Source organism: Nannobrachium achirus, assembly GCF_963921795.1.
Source record: "Nannobrachium achirus genome assembly, chromosome: 7".
NCBI classification, from domain to species: domain Eukaryota; kingdom Metazoa; phylum Chordata; class Actinopteri; order Myctophiformes; family Myctophidae; genus Nannobrachium; species Nannobrachium achirus.
This window is the reverse complement of record NC_137816.1, coordinates 59,831,395-59,849,322: the sequence shown is the minus strand read 5'-3', so window position 1 is coordinate 59,849,322 and position 17,928 is coordinate 59,831,395. Positions and strand designations below refer to the sequence as shown.

Here is a 17,928-nt window from a genome sequence, read left to right as displayed (position 1 = left end):
TCCACCCAAAACTGCGGATCCAGATCGTTCCGTTTTTAACCCCCGAAAATGCCGTTGTCGTCTGAAGGGAAGGCCTATCTGACTTTTCCTTTTGCGTTATTCACGTTGCCAAAACGCAGTGTGAATGGCGCCTAAATGAGCCTTAAATGACATCTAGACAGTGGTGTAAAGTAACTACAGTACATGTAAGTACATTTACTGTACTTAATAACTTAATAAGTACACTTTTGAGTTATTTGTACTTTAATTGAGTATTTCCAATAGGCCTACTTCTACTCCACTACATCACAGATCCAAATGGTGTACCTTTACTCCACTACATTCATTTGAAAACTTTAGTTTAAAACGCCTCAGGGCGACATGCCCCCTGCTGTCTAAAGCTACAGTATGTCTTCTCCTCTGTCTCCTACTCCCACTCCCCTTATTACATTCCTTCCAGTGCGACCCGTCCTGCGCACCACGAGTAGACGCACACAATTGGAATCCCGCCCGCGTCATTAACAGCACCGCTAGCCTCCAGGGAATTAGAATGAGTCCCGTAGACTTCATCTACGAGCAAATAATTGTTATAATAACCCATTAAGCACTCTTGTTCCAAATGGGCTGACCTCATCATTAGGTGATGATATTAGGAATCTGCACACCCCCGTCTGTAGCTGGAGTTCTAAACAGCAATATTTATAGCACATGATATTGTTCGTGGTACTGAATATGATTGTAAACATCCACGCGCGGGTGCACACACACACACAGACATAGACGCGCGCCGCACGCACACACACCCACACTTATCCAAAATGCTGCGGCACGACTGGTCTTCAACCAGCCAAAATTCTCACATGTGTCTCCCCTTCTCCACTTTTTTTACTGATTAGGTGCTTGGTCTACCTACGTTATTTTTTCTAGATTGATATTTCTATGTAATTGATGTATTGGTGTTGATTTACAATTTACAATTTAGGCATTCAGCAGACGCTTTTAATCCAAAGCGACTTACTGTACAGTAAGCAGGTAATACATCAATACAATAAGCAAGATAATATATATAACAGCAATACAACAAAATGCACAGAAATATCAATCTAGAAAAAACAATAACATAGGTAGACAACGCACCTACGCAGTAAAAACACTTTTCTAAAACCTAAAAATGCTATCTAGCTTCATGTGTGGTCATCGAGGGATGTATTGATGTATTATCCTTGCTTATTGTAAATCGCTCTGGATTAAGAGCGTCTGCTACAGTAAATGCCTAAACTGTAAACACCACACACACACGCGCACGCACACGCGCACGCACACACACACACACACACACACACACACACACACACACACACACACACACACACACACACACACACACACACACACACACACACACAGTAGCTGGTGAGCACACAGCACCACATATTGTGTCATATAGTTACCAGAGTTGGGCTGTCCATGTTTTCCGGGCCGGGAAGACTCCCAGCCATCCACCGACTGGACCTCCAGCAGGTAGGAGCCTTTGGTTTCGCGGTCGAACACGGTCTCCGTGTAGAGCGAGCCCAGCTCCGGGTCAATGCGGAAGTACTGGTGGTCCCCGCTGCGATCAGCCAGCAAGGAGTAGGAGATCTGGTCGAAAAACCGCAACAGAGGAACGACAGGGAAATCAAATTCAGAATGAGAGACGGTCAACAGTCTACCGCAGGGGTCAGGGGACTTCAATCTTTTCAGGCCAAGGACCCCTTAGTTGAGAGAGAGATGAAGCAGGGACCCCCACAACCTTATCATAGATTCCATATAGTTTCCTTCTTTGACAGCAAATCCTGAAAACACAAATTGACATGAATCGAAAATACAATCATGAATGCATCATTGCATTTTGGATTCATGTCAATTTGTGTTTTCAGATACACATTTAACCACTTGAACCGGCAATACTTAACTTGACATTTCACTTTATACTTAATCTGCTCTTTTTCCCCTCTACGCCAAACGTCTTTGCCAAAAATAGCCGATCTACAAGCTCACAATGCCTCGCGCTGCGAGGCGTTGTGAGCTTGTAGATCTGCTATTTTTGGCTAAAGTTCTCAGGATATGGACGCTAGGATTCAAGTAGTTAATATACAAAAGGAGAAAAACGTTTCTATCTCACAAAGATTTGGAGGATCCCCTGTAGTAACTCTGAGGACCGACTGTTGAAGACCCATGGTCTACCGAGTTAACGCTGACCGGTTCGCCTCTTTGCAGCAGCTCAACAGAGCCATCATGAAAGTCAGATGTACTGTAAACAAAAGAAATGAATCGTCGAGCAATAGAAATAAGCGATTTAGTGTTAAATCCCACCGCTCCCAGTCAGAGCTGCCAAGGACTCGAGATGAAAAAATAAAAACAAATAATTAATGTACAGATCGTTCATGGACATCATAACATCAGATGAACGTGGTAAGATGGCTAGTCGGAAATTCCTCTTTAAATGAAGACATTAAATTAGAATCAATATGAAATTGATGTGGCAGGGGAAACCAGTCAGTTATTGCTCTGACCACATACTCCATGAGTTGTAAGGACCAGAGTTTTCTGCAGTCATGTCTCTCTTCATCTTTCCTGTCTCTCTAGTCTACACCGTCCTGTTTAATAATGCTGAGAAGCAGTTGAAAATAAATTGGTATTCTTCCTATGATCCACCAGCCGGCAGCCTGTAAAATTATATATTTCTCATTTGAACTGGACCACAGTATTTGTAAAATGTTGAAAGCCAAGACATTTATTTCAGTCTTTTTTTTTGAAAAAACACCATAAAATCTCATTTGTTTCAGTGACATATTTTCACTAAAGTGTGTGTGGAAATGTCTTTCATATTCTTTGTTATACAGTATGTACATATACTGTACTGTACTAGTTTCGATCTCTAACAGTACAGTGGCTCAGGGGTAGAGTGGCCGGTAGAGTAATCCTGGAGCGTCAAGTGTCCTTGAGCCATTCTCAGAACCCCTAATTGCTCCTTGAGGAGACTCTTTGGCCGGATTTACACTGCAGTCAAATCCAGCCCAAATCCGATTTGGTTCTCAAATCCAATCTTTTGGCCCGACTTTTCACACTGCATTTGCAAGTGACACAGATCTGATCTGTGTGTTCAGACTGATTTTAACAGCGTCAGCCCAAAGCTGCCCTGCGGCGACATATCTGCTTTGGTTACCGTGGTAACGACGTAGGCGTCATGACGTTACGTCTCAACGTTGGCGCTAGTTGATTACGTTCAGGAAATGCAAAAAAGAAAAAAAGAAACACGTTAAAACATTTTTTTCTCTCTTCTTTTCTTTACTCGTGTTTCGCTCTTCTCTCTGGTTTTATCTATTTAGCTCACGTGTTTTCTCTCTCCTCTCTTGTTTTTCTCATGTGCTCAGTGCGCTGTAATCAAATAGTAAATACTTGCGCTCTGTAATGACGTCATTACAGCCGCGCTCGGGTGGCGCAGCAAGTGACGTTGGGCCAGTTTGATGTGACTTGCATGTGACTTGCGTATAACTCTATGGGGTGGATGTGGTTACTGCTTTCAGACTGAGACAGATGTCTTCAGATCCGATATGGATCGGATTTGATGTGACCTGCATGTGACCTGTCTGGATTTAGACTAACTTTTTTTAAATCGGATTCCACTTTTGATGTGACTCAGATCTGATTCAGGCTAGATTTCAGTGGCAGTGTAAAGCCTGCCTTAGTGTCTGGAACAAGGCAGGCTCTTTGTCTCCAAAGGGAACCAATACTGGTCATCAAATTAATAGTCTCCAGTTATTATTAGTCTCCATGGGGTGTGTAATCGATAGAACAAAAGTTTTTTTTTTTTTTGGGTGAACTATCCCTTTAAAGGACAACTTTAGTTTTTTACAACAAGGGTTCATATTTTAGATTGTAATTAAAGAATATAAAAGATGAGTGTTAAAATTATTTCATTTACTTCTTTCTATTGTTTTAGAGATTCTTATTTCAGTGGTTGGGGGCATGCGTACAAGTGGCAAAATATGTCATTTTACACAGAATAAGTCCATTCCCAAGATACAACGCAAACTTTCATGGTTGGATGTGACTTACGGGGGCTAGAAGTGTTAACAAAACAAACAATAGAACGAAGCAAATGAAAACATTTTAACACTCGCTTTTTCTTTTCTCGAAATTACAATCTAAAATATGAACCCTTGTTGTAAAAAAATAAAGTTGTCCTTTAACACATGGGCTGCTCAGGTTTATAACATTTCTAGCTGTTGCTGCTGCCGCCGTTCACTCACGCTTTATTTTGAAGAGCCTCGGAAGCTTCGTGCGTGTGCACGTGGGTGTCCAATGACGATTGAGGAAGATAATCCCTTTGTTTACAAAAGCTCGCGAAACTAAAATCCAAACGGGAGCCGACCATGGCGTTATAGTGTCGCCGTGAAAATAATCAGATCTCTGCTAACCTGGCGTTCTTTTCACCTCATTCAGAGATAAAGCCCTTTTTATGTTTCAGAGTAGAATGGAAATCAATGTAACCAGCCTCCGCCATTTTCTCCCTCTCTCTCTCTCTGCTACGGGGTGACGTATGGACTCGGGTCATTCAGAGGGCAGGCAGCAGCACGTACAGTTAACCCTTCGTTGTCTTGTTCAGGGACGAGTTTGGCGTGGTGACACCTAGTGGCCTTAACTCGTTACTGAACGAGTTTGGCCTCCCAAGTGTTAAAGGGTTCCCCGTATTCAAGTAATATCTTTCAAATGATGTGACCCCCCTATCATTCTGTATAAAAAAACGTTGGTTGCAGAAGTGCGAGAAGAGTTCAGTAGATATGTTTTGATGCTGTGCACAGCCCGATGGTAGTGAAGCAGTGCCTCGTGCCTCTACCCTTGTGGTCTACAAAGGGGAGAAAAGCTTGTTTATAATGTCTTACTAACTAATCACCATCCCATTAAAACTCATTAGAATACCAGGGGGCTGAGTTAGCTTCCCCCCCCCCACCCTCTCTCTCTCCAATGTAGTTGTTTTGCCAAAACTAGTCTTGCGTAGCCAGACAACTATTCCACAATCTCTGAATGCTATATAGAGTCTTACACTGTTTCCACCCATGAACACAGCTAATTGTGTTCACTGAAGCACCTGGCCAAAGCCGGAGGCCCCACCACAGACTCCTCGAAAGCTAGTCTCCGCGGCGGTGGGCGAGTGCCCTTGCAATGTTGCTTCCACACAAAACGTTAAACTCATCTCTGGCGCTTTCTCAAGAGAGAATCCCATGCTGCCTATGGGCGAATTCACACTGCGGTCTCGGGTGCGTACTCAAGGCTACTTGGCAGATGTTTTGATAGTGTGAAGCACGTGTACTGTCCTCCGAAACGGATCAACGCACTGGCCCCAAGACCACCTCCGGAGCTAGTCTCGAGTCTGTTTGTCCCATAGTCACCAGCGCCCCCAGGAGGAACATGAATACCTTTACAGTTGAATGAAGTGTACTTAGGCATGGAAGAATCTTGGCCAATGTGAATGCTGGCCAGCGGGGACCAGGCAACCGTTTTCAGGAACAGTTCGAATCAATTGGACTACAGTGTGAATCCGCCCTATGGCAGTGCTTCAAGGTCTAGGAGACAGGTAGACAAGGACAGTTGTGACTAGATTTACTGCTCACACCCCAGTATCTGTAGATGATCTCATTAACTGTAGACCAGATCAGAGTTTTGGTAAACAGTTATTATCCAGGTAGAATTTCTACTGACGTTTTCACTGTATGAAATAAAGTGTCCAGAACATAAGGTTGTCAACTTATGCCAAATATGCCTTAATACATTATAACTGTCCTCTATAACTACAATGTAAAAAACACCTTCAATATATATATCGCTAGTTAATGATGTAATGTGTCCATGTGTGGTTTATCGTGGAATTTATGCAATGCATGATGAAATAAAATAAAAACACAGCTTAATACTTCTTATGGTTAATATGAGCATCAAATCAATATTTTAAATATGTTTTTTTTTTCACATGCATTCCATACATTCCATAGGGATAAATTACACGTGGACAAATGACATCATCAACTGCCCCTATTGAGTGAAATATGAGTTATTTTTAGACTAAGTATTTTAATTTTACATTGTAGTTATAGGGGGCAATTAAATGTATTATATTTGCATATTTGGCTTATTAGCCAGGGATCCATTTAAGTACAGTCCTTAGGTGTAATTTTGAGGTATTTTACTTTACTTGAGTATTTCCAATTACCAATACATCACAGTACTTCTACTCCACTAGATCTCGGATCCAAATATTGTACTTTTGATCCACTACATTTACTTGAAAACTTTAGTTAAATTTTTTACCCCCGAAGGTTTTGTAACCTGTTTACATCCTAGCTGTGAGGCGAAAGCGTTAGCGACTGCGCGACCGTGCCCCCTATAACATATTATATTTATTATAGACAATAAAGTGTCCTGTTCTTCCAGAAATAAGGTCAATGAATAATAATGCTCCAATGCGATACTGCCGGTGTTATCTAACCCGGAAGAATATGTGACTCACATACTGTAACTCTTACATGACTCACATGTTCCAGCCACATAATGTGCACAGTATATAGTGTGGTTAATAAACTCCAGAACATCGCGTTTGTCACTGCCTTGTTATCTTGTTTTCCGACCTAGCTGCTGATTACGGATGAGTAATTCAACTTAGTGACATTTCACCACCTTAAAGAACAACTTAGTTTTGGTTTTTTTACAACAAGGGTTCATATTTTAGATTGCAATTAGAGAAAATAAAAGATGACTGTTAAAATGTTTTCATTGACTGCTTTCTATCGTTTTAGCGTGCATACAAGTGGCTAAATATAGGGGAGCACACACTGGACGCGGGCGGCTGCGCAGTGTCGCGTTGCGGTATCGATGCACGTGAAGTGCCCCGCGGTAACCCCAACTGGATGCGGCGCGCTGCCACACAGCACATCCATATCCCCCGGTGGGGAGAACCGTGGGAGAACATGTTCACCGCGCGGCAACGCTGGAAAAATAGAACAGCGGCGTATCGGCGCAGCAGGCGAGGCGGCAGACCTGCGTCTGCGCGCGTCTGACGCCGCCGGTGTGGGTTAGTTCATTGAAAATAATGGGCCGTATGTTTTGAAGGGCCGCTCCGCGCCGCCTCCGCCTCCGGTGTGTGTTCTCCTTATGTCTTTTTAGACACAATAAGCACATTCCCAAGATGCACCACAATCTTTCATGGGCAGATATGACTTATGGGGGCTAGTAGTGTTACTGTAAATAGTAATAAAGAAATCTACGGCTTATTGGGTCTAAAAGGACACATTTAGCCACTTGCACACACTGAAATCAAGATAGCTAAAATCACTAAAACGATAGAACGAAGCAAATGAAAACATTTTAACACTCATATTTTCTTTTCTCTAATTACAATCTAAAATATGAACCCTTGTTGTAAAAAACAAAAAAAACAAAGTCAACATGTTTTTTTTTAAATAACTTGAGTCTAAATATGTATTTTTAGACACAATAAGCCAGCAGTTTCTTTATTGCTATTTACAGTAACACTTCTAGCCCCCATAAGTCACATCCAACCATGAAAGGTTGCGTTGTATCTTGGTAATGGGCTTATTCTGTGTAAAATGACATATTTAGTACTTGTACGCATGCCCCCAGCCACTGAAATAAAAATCTCTAAAACAATAGAAAGAAGTAAATTAAATCATTTTAACACTCATCTTTTATATTCTTTAATTACAATCTAAAATATGAACCCTTGTTGTAAAAAACCTAAGTTGTCCTTTAAGAAGAACTTTTAGGATTACTAAAGAGGATTAATAGCCAATCTTCCTGGGGTCCACAAAGAACAGGAAATTTCTAAAAGGGCCTTTTGGTGATAATATCGAAAATAGCAGACATTGTTTCCCAGGACCCATTTGTGGGTATGTCATCAATATTAAGCCCATATCTAACAGGACTTCATATTGGAATGCCCATATATGGAGGAAGACAGCCCATATCTGTGTGGCTGGTTCTACAGACAGGGATGTCCATATATGGGCATAAAAGGGATTGTATGTATGATGTCAGATGTCATAGACGTCATAGGACTTTCACATAACAAGTAACTGAGTAAGCATGTTTGGGGTCTCACAGCCTATCTCTATATACATGGATCTCCATATATGGGTATCAGGGGTCTCCATACATGGGTAACTGGTCAGATATACATCACTGGCTGGATGGCCAAGACATGGCTTGACCTCGCTTGTCGCCCTTAGGCGGCTTACTGGTATTGTTTATAGTCATATAAAGTTTGCTTTAAAACTAATTCTAACAATATTATATAGATGGCATGTTGTTTAGACAGTGAACATGAAAAAGACTATAATTATGACGTTGTGTTCTGAAATTGCAGAGCTTGACGCCATGACAAAGGTTCGGGCAATTTACTCTGATCTTGCACTCGTAAATCACTCTGGATAAGAGCGTGTGCTAAATTACTAAAGTGTACATTGTAGATTGGCAATTATAATGTATTTAATTGTGTCCAAATCATATTGTACATTTTCTGAGCTTCAAAACCAGACTCCTGTTTTGTTATGCTTGCTATTTTGCATTCATTCGAATCGAAAGGAAACAAAGGAGTCATGTTGTTTACTGGCAAATTGTTTTTCAAAGGCCTAAGGTTGTTTTTAGTAGCACTCATCAACCTATTCATGAAAGAATAATGAAGCTAATTTTATTATCTCCAGCCGAGGTAAAGGATGTTTGGACGGCTGTGAGTGGCCTTTGCTCGCTCTAGTCAAACACTCAATAAATAATAAAAAAACAACTGTGAAAACAGACAAGCTGTTATTTAAAAAAAAAAGCAATAACAGCATTGAACCCAAACATGGTGTTAACAACAGGAAGAAAAGTATGAGTAAACGCATTAATATCTAGGCTTGATATTATCACAGTAAGGCTATAATGACTATAGAGAAAGAAATAGAAAAAATGCTCCTCATAGCACAGGTCTCTGCCAAGGTAGGTTATTGTGGACTCCTGGTGGCACTATGTGGCCAATGTGAAAAGGGTGTTGTTTGTTCCTCGACTTAGTGGGAAACTGCAAAGTTTGCACGCTGTGTTCATGATTTGAGGCATTTTGTTCAAAACAGACCAATCCTGCAAACTTTGGGAGCTAATGTTAGACAATTAGGATGGAATATGAAATATTGGACAGATCCATCTTGATCACATATACTATAGAGATACTGTGTACCAATTTGAATACATTTTGATCAAATCTGAAGGAGTAATATACAAAAATAAGGCTTTTTTTCCCAACATGAGAGAATGAGGAAGTCAAACTTGGTCACATTGCGGCCGCATTGCATCATGGGATATGGAGTTTCTTAGGTCACCAGCGCCCGCCGGAGCAGGTGTACACCTAGTTACCATGGCAACCAGGTTAACTCAGTGTGGCGGATCACCATTAACTAGAGTAAACACGGCTATGGCCGGTTTAGGCAAAATGTGTGTTAAAGGTGCATTCAGTGATAATGAAAGTGGCCGGGGGTCATCTTGTCCCTTACTTGCCTTACAGTGTGGAAATGTTTAGTTTTTTATAGATTTTTTACACCATTATAATGTTCTCGTTTTGATCATTAGACCAATTCACTGAATATCGGTAGGCCTAAGTCTCCAGCTTCAGGATATGTATGATACTGATTTACTACAAGACTGTGGCATTTTATGAGTTCAGTAGTTTACAATCTAGTCATTTAGCAGACGTTCTTAATTCAGAGCGACTGCGGTTCTCAAAACTTTTATTTTGACCATCATAACATAACTACGGCCATACTCTACCCTGATTGGTCGAGGACTGGCTGGCCACCTCTGAAAACCGAATCTAGCTATGCTCGTAACACGGGCCATGGTGGAAGTCCTTATGGTCAGCACACATTCTAGTGAGGAGAATGAATGGAAAATGTACCAATTATATTCTTATTTGAATGAAATACAATCACTGAATATACCTTTAAATGAATAATACTAAATGCAGTTCACCACAGAGTCTGTCCATAATCTCAAAGTACTGTGCTGCTGTGCTGTTGTGGAAGAAGTACTTCAATTGTACAAGTAGCAATACCATCATATATAAATACTCTGTCTGGCCTGAATTTAAACTTTCACTTGAGTGAAATGTATAAAGGTATAGGCATCAGTACTAGTAGTAGAAATACTCATTATGAATGCCCCATTTCATTTGTTTAAAAGAAGAAAAAAAATTACCGATCTACAAGCTCACAACAAGTCGCAACAGAGCTTGTATATCGGCTATTGTCTAATATAGCCACAAGCCATAAGATCAAAAAATGCAAATGCTAGGTGAAGCAAAAAAGTACCTCAATACTGTATTGTACTTGAGTAGGGGGAGTACTTGAGTAAATGTACAACCACCACTGCTTGCTGAGGATCTGTGCTATTTAAAACACTGCAGTGTGAGTGGAAGTAATGCGCTGCCTGGAGCACTAGACAGTAAAATCCTCCCTCTCTGAGTGAAATGAACGCCCCATAACACGCTGCTGAGCAGAGAGGCAGTCAGGGGCGTCACACCAAATTCTGGGCCCTGGGTACAAGGATTCACTGTGGGCCCCCCATGAATGTTCTTCATAGGGGGAACTGGGAACACATTATTACGCATTATTTTGTGCTTTAACTATTGAAAAAGCAGCAGATATACAAGCTCACAGCGCGGCACAGAGTGCCGCACTGCGAGCTTGTAGATCTGCTATCTTTGAAAATTTGTGAAAAGTCTTTGAACATTTCAAATCCTTCTAAGGTTTTTTTTGAAAAACCTAAGTTTCTATGTCAGTGGTGCTCAAACTGTTTTCAAAATAATATGTATTTGGCCACGGACCCCCATCTCAAAATATTTCGTTTCCGGGGACCCCCCAGAAGCAAAATTTGAGTTACAAATATGTTTGCTTAAAAAATACATTTATTCAAAGAGTTGCACACATTTTCACGACTTTTCAAAAATAGCAGATCTACAAGCTCGCAGCGCAGCACTCGGTGCCGCGCTGTGAGCTTGTATATCTGCTATTTTTTCAATAGCTAAAGTATAAAATAATTCCAGGCCCCTCCACCTTGGGCCCTAGTAACTCAGTCCCACTCCCCCCCCCCCCCCCCCCCCTTGTGACGCCCCTGGCAGAGAGGCAGTCCATCCCCATGGCTCACAGAAGGATGTCTCAATGTGCTAGTTTTAATGATGGCCGCGTACACATAATGGACTCTACTCCAGGGGTCTTCAACGTTTTCAGGCCAAGGACCCCTTAGTTGAGAGAGAGATGAAGCAGGGACCCATACAATCTGTTCATACTTCATAGATATAGTTTCATTGTTTGACAGCACGGTCAACAGTGTATTTTGGATTCATGTCAATGTGTGTTTTCAGATATTTAACCACGTGAACGGTCAATACTTAATAAACTTGACCTTTCACTGTACTTAGTCTGCTCTTTTCCCCCTCCAAAGCTCTTTGCCGAAAATAGCCGATCTACAAGCTCACAACTCCTCGCGCTGCTTGTAGATCTGCTATTTTTGGCTAAAGTTCTCAGAATATGGATGCCAGGGTTTAAGTGGTTAATATACAAAAGGAGAAGAAAAGTTTCTATCACACAAAGATTTGGAGGACCCCCTGTAGTAACTCTGAGGACCCCCTAGGGGTCCCAGACCCCCTGTTGAAGACCCCTGTTCTACTCTGCTGTGTGCAACAATCCCACTTGCATAAGAGGGACAAACACAAAATGTCCAACAGCCCCACACACACACACACACACACACACACACACACACACACACACACACACACACACACACACACACACACACACACACACACACACACACACGGCAACCATAAGTCTGCCGTGTCACACTGAGAACTACTACTATACTATAACTATAAACAATTTAAAAATCGTTTTAAGTCAAATGTATAGGCAGAGTTCACACACAATTTACTATAGTGAACGATATAATTATGGCGATTATATCTCGGGAGACTCTGAGGGTATCTGTATAAATGTCTGTAGCTTGAGTTGGTGCCCTCTCGCGAGTGCTGTGCATGAGGTTGCTAACCTCATACACCCACGCCAGACTTCCCCTGGTGCTCGTCTGTCTCTCCAGCGTCACCGACCTTCCTCGGTTTCCATCCAGACTTTCCTGGAAGTCACTGGTTGCCCAGAGTTCTATGATTATAATTACATCTAACGATGCTTCTCCTCCATTCACGTTTGGTGAATGTAGCCTTGGCCTGGAAAATTTGATGTCTTCAGGCTGAATCCATCGATCATCAGGTGTTTCGACCCTTGAACCGATACACCCTCCTGATGGCAGGGTCGGCAGTGGTGGCCAAATCACTGCCCATCTCCTCCCCCTGGCCAAGGCTAAACTCCCCTCTCCTGCTCTATTTATTGCGACCGAAGGTCGCATATACTCTGAAGAATCGTGTCGCTTGAGTGTCCTTCCTTCCTTCCTTCCTTCCTTCCGTATCCTCGTGACCGTCCTTCCGTATCCTCTGTGATGTCAGTGTGATGTCAGCAAGTTGTGACATCACTTCCGGTACAGGGCGGCTACACGAAATGTGGATAACACTATATATGGAGATAGTCCAGTCCATCATGTCATATGGGACTACCGTCATAGAAAGTAGCCATTGTTAGGCCGGAGTCATTGGCTGTCTAAACATGGAGATGTGGATAACACTATATATGGAGATAGTCTAGTCCAATATGTCATATGGGACTACCGTCATAGACAGTAGCCATTGTTAATCCGGAGTCAATGGCTGACTGTCTGTACAGGAAGTGATGTCACATGACATACTTTTTATGCCCATATATGAGTCCAAACATGGAGATGTGGATAACACTATATATGGAGATAGTCTAGTCCAATATGTCATATGGAACTAATAGACACAGCCATTGACTCCGGCCTAACAATGGCTACTGTCTATGACGGTAGTCCCATTATGACATGATGGACTGGACTATCTCCATATATAGTGTTCTCCACATTTCCATGTTTAGGCCCCATCGCTCACACCCTCGATGGGGTTGGCGATAGGGCCTTTCTGTGTGGAGTTTGCATGTTTCCCCGTGTCTCCTAGGGTTGATACCCTCACAAAAACATGAACAAACTCCCCCCAGAATGATAACAACTAGAATCGTCAGAGAAACACTGTGGTTGGCCAGATAGTCAAGAATTAGGGCGAGGTCGCATGTCACCCTGAGGTGTCTTACTAGTATATACTATAGTTATAGTACTCAGTGTGAATGGCGCTTTAATAAAGACCGGGAAAGCATCTGTGCCATTTTAGATTTGACGTTTTAACCACTTTAAACATTATTTTATACATTGGCTATTCAAAGATGGCAGATATACATGCTCATAGCCAATCACTTTTGCCACGCTATGAGCTTGTAGATCTGTACATTTTTTAAACATCGTAAAGAATTTCGTTGAATATAGCCTATATTTTTGAAAGTCAAAATGTTTAACTCAAATCTTTGCTTCTGGGTATGTGGAACAGAATATTTTGAGATGGGCCAAATACAATACATATCATTTTTGGGGGGTCCTTGACATGAAAAAGTTTGAGCACCACTGATATCGAAACCAAATTTTCTCTTGAGAAAACTGTTTTCTGAAAGGATTTAGAAGACATTTGTAGAATCTGGGCCTCAGGTCAGATGGGTGGGCCGGATTTTCAGAGCATGCTTATTTTAATGATCAATAATCGTAATGATTGTTTTCCAGCTTGGATCAATGGAACTAATGAATTACCGTGTATATATTTCCAAATAGTAGCCCGGGGAGAAATGGCCTCCGGGCCGCCAGGGGTCTGACAACGTTTCGCGGATAGACCGCCATTTAAATGCACGCAAATAAGTATCGCAAATAGCCGCCCGGTTCTTTTAAACGCCAGGGGTTCAAATCTATTTTGGGAATCAAACACCCAGGCTACTATTTGGAATTATAGTATACGGTATACTTTAAGTTCCCATTTATCACCAGTAAGACTCCCTAATCGGGAGATAATCGACCGTCAGGTCGCATACACAAACTTTAGAAGGCAATGGTAGCCAATCAGGAGGGAATAAGGGAAATGGGACCGATCCATGTTGATGACATGACTGTAGAGATACTGTGTACCGCTTTGCGTGATTTTAGGTCAAAATCTTTAGGAGCAGTGTCCAAAAATGGGTTTTGCAAGAATCGGCCTCATGGTGGCGCTAGAAGAGGGCCATGTGAGAAATGAGAGGTGGAGGTGGTGGTATGGCAGGCAAGGAGTGTGTGTGCAAAGTTTTTTTTTTTTTTTTCTTTTTACATTAATTGTATACTGTATATAAACATATATATAGCTGGGCCCACTTGCAACATCCTCACGGCCCGCCTGTGGCCCCAGGCCCACAGCTTGGGAATGGCTGGGTCGCTCTAATGGTATTATTCTGAAGTTGGGTAGAGGTCTTATAGTGCAAAGAGGCACTTAGGAAAGTATGGATTTCCTGTCTGCTCCACAGAAGGCCAGGCTGAACTGATAAACATATGAGTTAAGAGGTGAAGAGTCGCACTCTCCCCAGCACAGTGTGCATCTCTCCAAATCAGTGAGATTTGCGCTGAAAGAGCTACACCATCTATAAGAGAGATGTTCATCGCTGTGTGTGTGTGTGTGTGTGTGTGTGTGTGTGTGTGTGTGTGTGTGTGTGTGTGTGTGTGTGTGTGTGTGTGTGTGTGTGTGTGTGTGTGCGCATGCACGTTTGCGATCACCTTGCCATTAAGGCCCAGGTCCATGTCGTTTGCGGACACCTGAAAGACCAGAGTCCCTGCTTCGGCCCCTTCTGTGACTGAGGCCTCGTAGATGGATGAAGTGAAGAAGGGAACATTGTCATTTACATCTAGAGAAGGGCAGAGAGAGAGAGAGAGAGAGAGAGAGAGAGAGAGAGAGAGAGAGAGAGAGAGAGAGAGAGAGAGAGAGAGAGAGGGTAAGTGTCAGGGACGAAAAGTCATTTTCATCTATTTGACAAGCTTCTTCAGAACATTAGTGCGAGCAGAAGAGAGACGACCAGAACGAAAGTTTGGCGCAATCGGCGCAAGCAAATCACTGTTGTCGGGTGGAAACCTTGTATGTCCAAAACCGTTCGTTTGGTATTCATCATTTTAAAAATGATTTAAAATAGTGAAAATAGCCGATCTACAAGCACACAACACCTCGCAACGTGAGGCGTTGTGTCCTTGCAGATCTGCTATTTTCACTAGTCCTGTGCGACAGTCCTGTGTGGGCAGGGCTTCACTTTACAAAAAAAAAAAAAACATACAAATTTGAAAGAAATACGAGGTTTCTGCCCGACGGGGACGAAATGTAGGATAGTCGATTCAAGGTCAGAAGAATTATATGAATGTCCAGAATAGAGCAAACCCATTAGGTACTAATGCTAGTCCACAAGCCATTTTTGTCGTCTTTCCTCATCACAAATGTCTCACTCTATGAATTACAGATGGAACCTTGAATCCATTATAGATCTTCTCCCTCTAACCCCCCTGTGGAGGAGTTAAAACGCTCTCTTATAAAGATAGATCAGGGAAAATGAGGAGAGATTGAAAGCGAAGGGAGAGAGAGAAAGAAGGAAAGAAAGAAAGAAAGAAAGAAAGAAAGAAAGACGTTGCGGGGGGGGGGGGCACATTTAAACAGCAGCTGATGAGTGTTAGCAGCACCCACTGGTAAAGAAAAACATCTTCAAATTCTTTTGTAAATGAACAATTAGTTGTTCGCCATACAAAGCAAAATAGCCAGTCTACAAGCTCAGAACTCTAACGCTAAAATTGAATTCTACGGACAAGAAAAATTAAATAAGCACATGGAAATGAATTAACATTAATGGTATTACAGCAGAACGAGGTGGCTATGCCTAGCGGGGGAAATAATCTGTATTGTTCCACACTTGTGTTGTATGTGTATATAATGTAGTGTGTTTTGTAGACTTGTCGGTGTTGCCGTCAGCCATTCGCATTTTTCAATAATTTAAAAAGATAATGAACTGTGTCCTTCTATCATGTCACTGTTCTGTGCAGGTTTTATAAAGTACTTGTATGTTTTAATTATGTGCTGATTATGTGCCTGACAAGTCTAATCCTCATCCTCATGATAATTAATCAATACTACCCCTGCTGCCATTGTAACCTTTCTGACATAAAGTAAGTAAGCCTTGACTAGCCATGAGGCCCATATGGCTGGAGCCTATCTCCTGTTTCTGTAGAGTGAGGCAGCTTGATAGCTTGATTATAAGTACACCCCCTGGACATGATGCTAGTATGTCGCAGGGACGTATCCACAATCCAACCCTTGATACTGAGTGCCAAGCAGGGAGGCTTTGGGTCCCATTTTTAGAGTCTTTGGTAAGGCCCGACCAAGGCATCGTTATGTAATGGTGCTGTCAAGAAAGTGTCAGTTCCTGATAATCGGTTGATAATTGTGCGGTGCCATCAGCGGCGGTCAGGGATTTCACTGCCTCCAGGCTTTTAATTTTCAAAAAAAGCTATTTTAATTGTCTACTCTCAATTATCAATAAAGCTGGGGAAAAATGCTCCAGTGCCATGCACGCACGCACACACTTCTAGCTGCAAGGCGACAGTGCTACCGACTGCGGCACCCTTTACTTTTGGTACTTAAAGGGATATTACACTTTCAAAAAACTTTTTGTCATTGTATGGTCTAATCAGGCTTGTATGAACACCCTGAACAGTTTTTAGTTTTCTTCATTCAGTATTTAGATATTTGATGTAAAAGTTATCTGGCCCTCCAGGCCCAGGGCCTCTCCCCACACACACTCATTGTAACTTCAAACTCCATTTTAACCATGATAGATTCATTAAAAATACCCATTATTTTTTCTGGTGACTCAAACTACCCTCCTAATACGTGAGCAGGCCGTGTTTTTTCCATAACGTTTTTCATGTATTTTTAATAATTCTTTGTGAAAATGGAAAAAATTAAATACAATAAAAATATATAAAAAATACATGAAAAACGTTATGGAAAAAACACGGCCTGCTCACGTACTAGGAGGGTAGTATGAGTCACCAGAAAAAATAATGGGTATTTTTAATGAATCTATCATGGTTAAAATGGAGTTTGAAGTTACAATGAGTGTGTGTGGGGAGAGGCCCTGGGCCTGGAGGGCCAGATAACTTTTACATCAAATATCTAAATACTGAATGAAGAAAACTAAAAACTGTTCAGGGTGTTCATACAAGCCTGATTAGACCATACAATGACAAAAAGTGTTTTTGAAAGTGGAATATCCCTTTAAGTACATTTCGATACCAATACTTTCATACTTTTTCTCAGTTAATGTTGAATTCTGGACTTTTACTCTTAACAGAGCATTTCTACATTGCAGCACTGATACTCTTACTCAAGTAAAACCTTTCCCCCGCCACCGGTCCCCACCTGTGACGTTGATGTAGACGGTGGTGAATGCCGCCAGCGGCACGGCCGCGACGTTCTGGGCGCGGACCCGCAGCATGAAGTTCCTGGTGGTCTCGTAGTCCAGGGGCTCGGCCACCAGGATGGAGGCCGAGCCATCCTCCCGGTTGGGGGTCAGGTAGAAGCGCACCGGCATGTTGGTCTCCGGCACCATCCCGTCCTCCAGGTTGTACGTCACCCTGGGGTCGCCCAGCGGAGAGGTGGCCTTGATGGTCTGGATGGGGCACAGAGGAATGGTTTTCAACCCTTTTCTTATCGAGGTCTGTTAGTTGTTCGGCATTTGAGCCGCGGACCACCATTTGATGAGAATTAGCCTCTCAGACCCAAAACGTTGAATATTTTGTTATCTTTGCATAAGATTTTGCCCACAATTCCACATTGTTTTGACGTTAATACTGTACCATACAGTA

The 17,928-nt window shown here is 42.2% G+C and overlaps 1 protein-coding gene across 1 annotated transcript in view; it reads right to left on the bottom strand.

The window, feature by feature from the left end:
• The window catches only part of LOC308288878 (neural-cadherin), a gene marked incomplete at both ends in the record, with an annotated part of 433,302 nt that overhangs the window by 219,317 nt on the left and 196,057 nt on the right, over positions 1 to 17,928 (bottom strand). The window contains 3 exons of the mRNA XM_080730353.1: positions 1,431 to 1,617; positions 14,803 to 14,930; positions 17,483 to 17,732. Coding sequence (XP_080586479.1) covers positions 1,431 to 1,617; positions 14,803 to 14,930; positions 17,483 to 17,732 — 565 coding nt within the window. The remainder of the gene's footprint in view (positions 1 to 1,430; positions 1,618 to 14,802; positions 14,931 to 17,482; positions 17,733 to 17,928) is intronic.